Raw genomic sequence first — 5,676 nt, 5'->3', positions numbered from 1 at the left:
TCCCCCCTCTCCACTCAAATCTTTTTTATTCTTTAATTTATAGCAGGACGCATGGTAAACTGTTGCGGAGCCTGGAGTACTCTAATTGTTACCCTTCGTGGGTCTTCACGACTTTTATTTGAGAATTGAACCCAGCTGAAAGGGTATCCAAAGACGCTAAACCGTCATTTCCAGCTATTGTACAAAAGAAAAATATGCTAGTGTGGGAAAATTATATTATCAACGAAAAATTTACTGCCCGACCGAGTTACTCTATGAAGTCTCGAGTGGCTATTTTGCACCTCGTCATGTTGCAGGAAATCTGCGTCTCTTTTTTCCATCGTTCAACTTTTTAATACGATTCTCATAAAAAGTAGCAGCATTTTTATTATTTGACAAACTGAAAATAACATTTTTTTTAAAAATCATTCTATTTTCCATGATCCCATTTTTGATAAATGGAAGAGTTCTTGCCTCAACATCATTTATTCAGTCCACAGTTTTTTCTTGTAATATATAAATAGTTATATGATTATGATGTAACTCAGGTGGAAAATATTTGATTCAAGGATTTAGGGTTCGCACTTATCAATAAGTTGAAATATCAAGATAGAAATCAAAAGATTAAAATGAAAAGAATACGGCGGAAATAAATTTAGTTATTTCTCCATAGAAACAGTACTACGCAGTTTAATAAATTTTCCCGGAGGGTTACCCAATAATAAAACAGTACTTTTCACATAATTTTTTCACTTCGTTTTGGCTAGGCCACTTTTAACGTACTTTAGTGCTACCACAGAGCCAAAGATGGAACTGCTAAGTACAACTCCATCTACAGCCAGGGGAATTTTTTGAAATGTGAAAAATCTCTCGTTCATGTTAAAAAACCTAAAGCAAATATTTTTTTAAAAAATATATATAATTATTTTTAACAAAAAAATATTTTGAATCCATCTAGTGCAAGATTTCAACAATTTCTCACAAATAATCAATCCCCCTAATTCATGAAGGCTTTCGCTGATATGGTAAATGAAGCATCACCAGCCTCTTGTCCAAATGGTATACCATAAAATTAACAGCTGCATAAGCAGCCAAGCCCAAAAATAAAGATTGAAAAGCAAAATGCAACTACTAGCGGTAAAATCTTGATCCTTCTCTGGATAACTGTTTGGGATATTTATAAATTGAACAAAGAAAACATGCATTCAAAACACTGCAAGGGAAAAGAAGATAGCACAGCCGCAAGGAATTATCCGTCACACTGCAACAAAAGAAATCTCTCAACTGACCAAACAGATAACACTGTAAACCCCTAGCATTCAGAGAGTTTAAAAACTTGCTTGGTCCATATAATCAAATTAAACAAGCTCAATGTCAAAAATGAAAACAAAACATATCAAGTTAACATCTACACCTAAGCTGCGGCATAATCAGTTCCATCTCCCAAGAGCAAAAGACTTTTCAAGTCTAAAACAAATCAAAATTATAGCAGCAAAAATGTGAGAAAAAAAAACACATGGTAACCTAAATCTTTGGTTCATTCCCAGCCAGTAGCAGGTTGGGGAGGAGGAATAACATCCCCGCCAGTGGCTGGCATTGGTGGAGGCACAGCAACATCCCAGCCATCCGCTGACACAGGAGCAGCAACTGCATTCACAAGTCATGAAGACATGAGGCAAAAGTCAATGCAAAATTAAAAAGAAAAATTGGGGGCAGGGTATATAAATAGCTGTGTAAAAATTTATGGAAAAAAATCTACAATCTCCAACTTAAAGCATAATAAGCGCCTGCCTCGGACACTTCTACAATGCCAAAAAGCTATTATCCTAAAATTTCATTTGGAATGAAAACAAGTACCTAGCTTTAACCTCCCTCTTGGGTAAAAAAAATACCCATTTTATCAAACCCAAGAAAACAAGTGCAAGGACAAACCATACAACTACTAACAAGCCATTATCCTAAACTTCCATTTGGAATGAAAATAAGTAACAAGCTATAACCATCTACTTAACTGCACAGGTTAACACTTCTGCTACAGGTTAACCCTTTGAGAAAAAATACCCATCTCATCAAACCCAAGACAACAAGAAAGTACACCAACAAAACATTAACAGGTACTCTTACGGGTTGATAGAGAAGCTAGTAGAACACTAATCCGATATAACTACACGTTACCACTACTCCACTTATTGGTTTGGAGGTCAGAAAACAAAATTAAACCATTTATTAATTTTATTTAAAAAAAAAACTCTTTATGGCCAAGTTGATATTGTCAAAAAAATTTATGGCAGCAATTTGAACAGAGTTGACAGAGTTAATAAAATACAACTTAAATTAATTCAATAGAAGATCAATTGTTCTCACCTGGAAAACTGACACTTGCAACTGGAGGCAAGGGAGGTGCTGCAGCAATATCAGTAGTCCACTGAGCATCGGTGATTGGTGCAGCCCATTGATCATTTGGAAGAGCAGAAAATGCATTTGCATTATAATCTGCCCCATAATCAGGGGCAGCAACAACTTCGTCTTCTTGCTGTTCCTTAGCCTCCTCAGGCTCTCTATAGAAGAATAAATCCACCTACACGCATAAAAATGGAAAACATGGCCATGAGATCAATCCAAAATTTTGAGAGAAGCTTAACCACACTAACTTGCGTGATATGAAATCAAGCACATCATCAGAGTAGATGTTATGAAATCCCTAGTCCCATCCACATAAAGAGGTAAAATACCGCATGTAGAATGTTCTCTAGAAAGATACTAGATAACCCATGATCTCCAAACAGGCAAAGTCCACATTGGGTTCTCTTACACAATAGACATCAATTGTGGAAAATAGTTTGCTACAAAGTTCTTAAAAAAGTCCTCTAAATAGGTGTCTTCTGAGGCTTCCATAATAAAGTCCTCTCCCGACTAGAAACAATAAAACAGCATTGTTACAATGTGTCCATTCTTCTTACAAAATTGGGAGGAAAAAATATCCATGAAACTTGATATTAGCAAACCATATTAACCGCATTATATAATATAGATATCAATAGTCCATCATTCATACTTAAAAACATGGCATGGTAATGTAGAACATTGTATAAAGCACCATTGGTAATTTACCATCACATCCCACTTGTGTCCAGGAAGAATACTGCCACGCATCTGCAGAACCATCCTTGCCAACAGCCAAAACAGACAGCCTATGCTATGCTTCCCCTTGTTGTTGGCTGGAATCCCAATATCAACATATCGCATGGGTGAGTCAGTGTCGCAGAAAGCAATAGTCGGAATGTTCCCAAGTGCAGCTTCCTTAATGGGCTGCAAAGAGTACGCAGTTGAATCCAAAAAAATGACCAGATGAGCAAAAACAGTGTTTACAATGCCCTACAAAGCTAAACTAGACATCCAAAAAATGGAAAATGACAAAAAAAAAACGTGTATAAAGAACCAGATCAGCATATGAATTGCACAATTTTTACTGCATGGCGCCTCTAAAACATTTTATGAATTGCACTCACCTGGTGATCTGTCCTTGGGTCAGTGAGAATAAGAAGACGAGGCTCACTGAATGATGTTTGGAGCTGATTAGTAAATGTTCCAGGGGTGTGCCTGCCAGCAATTGCATGAGCCCCAGTGAACTGTGCAAACTTCAATACCGCCCTCTGCCCATACGGCCTGGCAGACTGAACAATAATGTCCTGAGGGTTCTCAATGGCAACAATTACTCTGGCAGCAAGTTGAAGCTTCTCCCATGTTTTGCCAAGGTTGATAATGTATAATCCTAGATATTAATAGAGAAATAATTATGGGGAGTGTTATCTAATTAAGATATAAGCATTGGATCAAGACAGCTTTAGAATCTAAAGCAAAAGTCAAAGCGTTGAAAAACTGCACCATCACACATGACAAACCCCATGCAAAAATCCAACTGATGCAATAGAATTTAGAATTATGTCTCTTAAATTTTAACTATGATATTAAATGATGATGTATGTGTGGGTTTGGAATGGCAAACATCAGAATAGGATGACTGAAGTATATCGGACACTGCCCCATTGACATTGCCAGCATCAAATGACCAGTTATTGACACTGACTTGACAAGCAGTCCAGGAAGAGATTTAAATAGCGCCATGAACATATAAGAGAAACAAATAACTTGCAACTAGACATGAGCAAACTATGAAATTGATTGAGTTTGCAATTATAGAGCACGTCAATACAAGTTATAGATAAGGCAGTTATAAAGCACATGTACATATCAGAAATAATACTTAAAGATGAACAAGTCTGAATCGTCTGATAGATCAAACGGCAATAATCTCTAGTTGGGCGAATTCTCAGATGAATTAATGTGAGAACGAACAAAACTTAAATACTGGATTTCATAAATTTAACGCGTGACAAACCAGGTTCCCGTCCAAAGCTTGAATTTTTTCGTAATAAAAGGATATTGATGTTAAACTAGAAAAATCTCCTGAGGAACGTATTCTATCTCATATTATAAGCAAACATTTTAAAAACCAACGGGTAGGGGTAGTAGAGAATGCTCGTAAAATAACAAACAGCAGAAAGCTTGAGTAAATCAGCAAATAATAAGAAAATAACATTAATGGATTTGCCAAAGAACATGTTCACTCGCCACTCAATGTACAATCTAAGATCAGCAGGAAATGATACAAATTCTACGAATACAACATAACAATAAGGTGAGAGATCGAAGAAAGTGATGCCTAACCATCGATGCGGCGCTTGAAAACGTAACGCTCCATCTGGAAGTCACAGTTCTTGGTGCCCAAATGAACATTAGCAGCCAACATCATCTGGATGTCGGCCTCCTTCTGAGACAGAGCTCTGGTCGTGGTAGCCATGCTTGCTAGTTCGCTCGCCGTCGTTCGGAGGAGGCCCAACAAAACCCTAACTTTTCTTTTGCAGAGGCCTTCTCCATCAAAACTTGCTCATTTATAACTTATAAGTCCCCAAGGTTAGAAACCCTGAGTTCCTGAATTACCAAAGTGCCCCTCTTCAAGCTTCCTTTTTTTTCCCAGTTTTCAATAAAATCATGGAGATTAGTCATGACAATAATAATAATAATAATAATAATATGTCGTTATTTGCACATGAAAAATATTATTGACACTATTTTTATTTTTAAATTTTATTTAATTTTAATTTTATATTTTTCTTTATAATTAAAAAATATAGAGAAATTGATAAAGGGCTTTTACGTCAAAATAATAAATTTGTCATCAAGGCATGTGATTGCAATTGAATAGTCATATCAATATATTTTAAAAAATAAATTATTATGAGATCGTTTTAAATTATGTTTTAATAAAAAATTATTTTTAAAATACAATGAATCTGATAAGTCATGACAAATATTGAATTAGATGTCTTTTGAAAGTCACGATATTGTTGTAAAATAAATAATTGTGGCTACTCGCATTATATTAAGTTTTTAGATAATTTACATATCTCCCATTTTAACTAGTCGTGAAACGCTTGTTTATGCATCAAAATAAACAAATATATAAAATATTAGAAAAAATATATTTAAATTATAAAATATTATAATTAAGTGCAATTATTTTTCATTTATATTAGATATTTTGCATTTTCATTTGAGATAAGCTTAATTATAATGAGAGATAAATTGGTACCTTTTTTTACCTTTTTTTAGACCATTGATGGCTAAAATGTTTTT

General features: G+C 35.0%; 1 protein-coding gene across 1 annotated transcript; it reads right to left on the bottom strand.

Moving 5' to 3' along the window:
* Positions 1-1,306: 1,306 nt before the first annotated feature.
* On the bottom strand, positions 1,307-4,973 carry LOC131167119 (small ribosomal subunit protein uS2-like). Its single transcript, XM_058125938.1, has 5 exons — positions 4,708-4,973; positions 3,489-3,751; positions 3,091-3,288; positions 2,344-2,557; positions 1,307-1,626 (listed from the first exon to the last, which is right to left on the bottom strand). The coding sequence occupies exons 1-5, from the start codon at positions 4,838-4,840 to the stop codon at positions 1,517-1,519; spliced, it is 918 nt and encodes a 305-aa protein (XP_057981921.1). The 5' UTR covers positions 4,841-4,973; the 3' UTR covers positions 1,307-1,516.
* Between the last annotated feature and the right edge of the window lie 703 nt (positions 4,974-5,676).

The sequence above is a fragment of the Malania oleifera genome, chromosome 10 (genome assembly GCF_029873635.1).
Source record: "Malania oleifera isolate guangnan ecotype guangnan chromosome 10, ASM2987363v1, whole genome shotgun sequence".
Lineage (NCBI taxonomy): Eukaryota > Viridiplantae > Streptophyta > Magnoliopsida > Santalales > Ximeniaceae > Malania > Malania oleifera.
The sequence above is the reverse complement of the archived record's forward strand: the minus strand, read 5'-3'. Positions and strand labels throughout refer to the sequence as shown.

Coding starts and splice junctions, on each gene's coding strand:
- LOC131167119 (XM_058125938.1), bottom strand. CDS start 4,840: ATGGCTACCACGACCAGAGCTCTGTCTCAGAAGGAGGCCGACATCCAG. Junction 3,752..4,707: donor TTTCAAGCGCCGCATCGATG/GTTAGGCATCAC, acceptor ATTAATATCTAG/GATTATACATTATCAACCTT. Junction 2,558..3,090: donor GACACAAGTGGGATGTGATG/GTAAATTACCAA, acceptor TTATGCGTGTAG/GTGGATTTATTCTTCTATAG.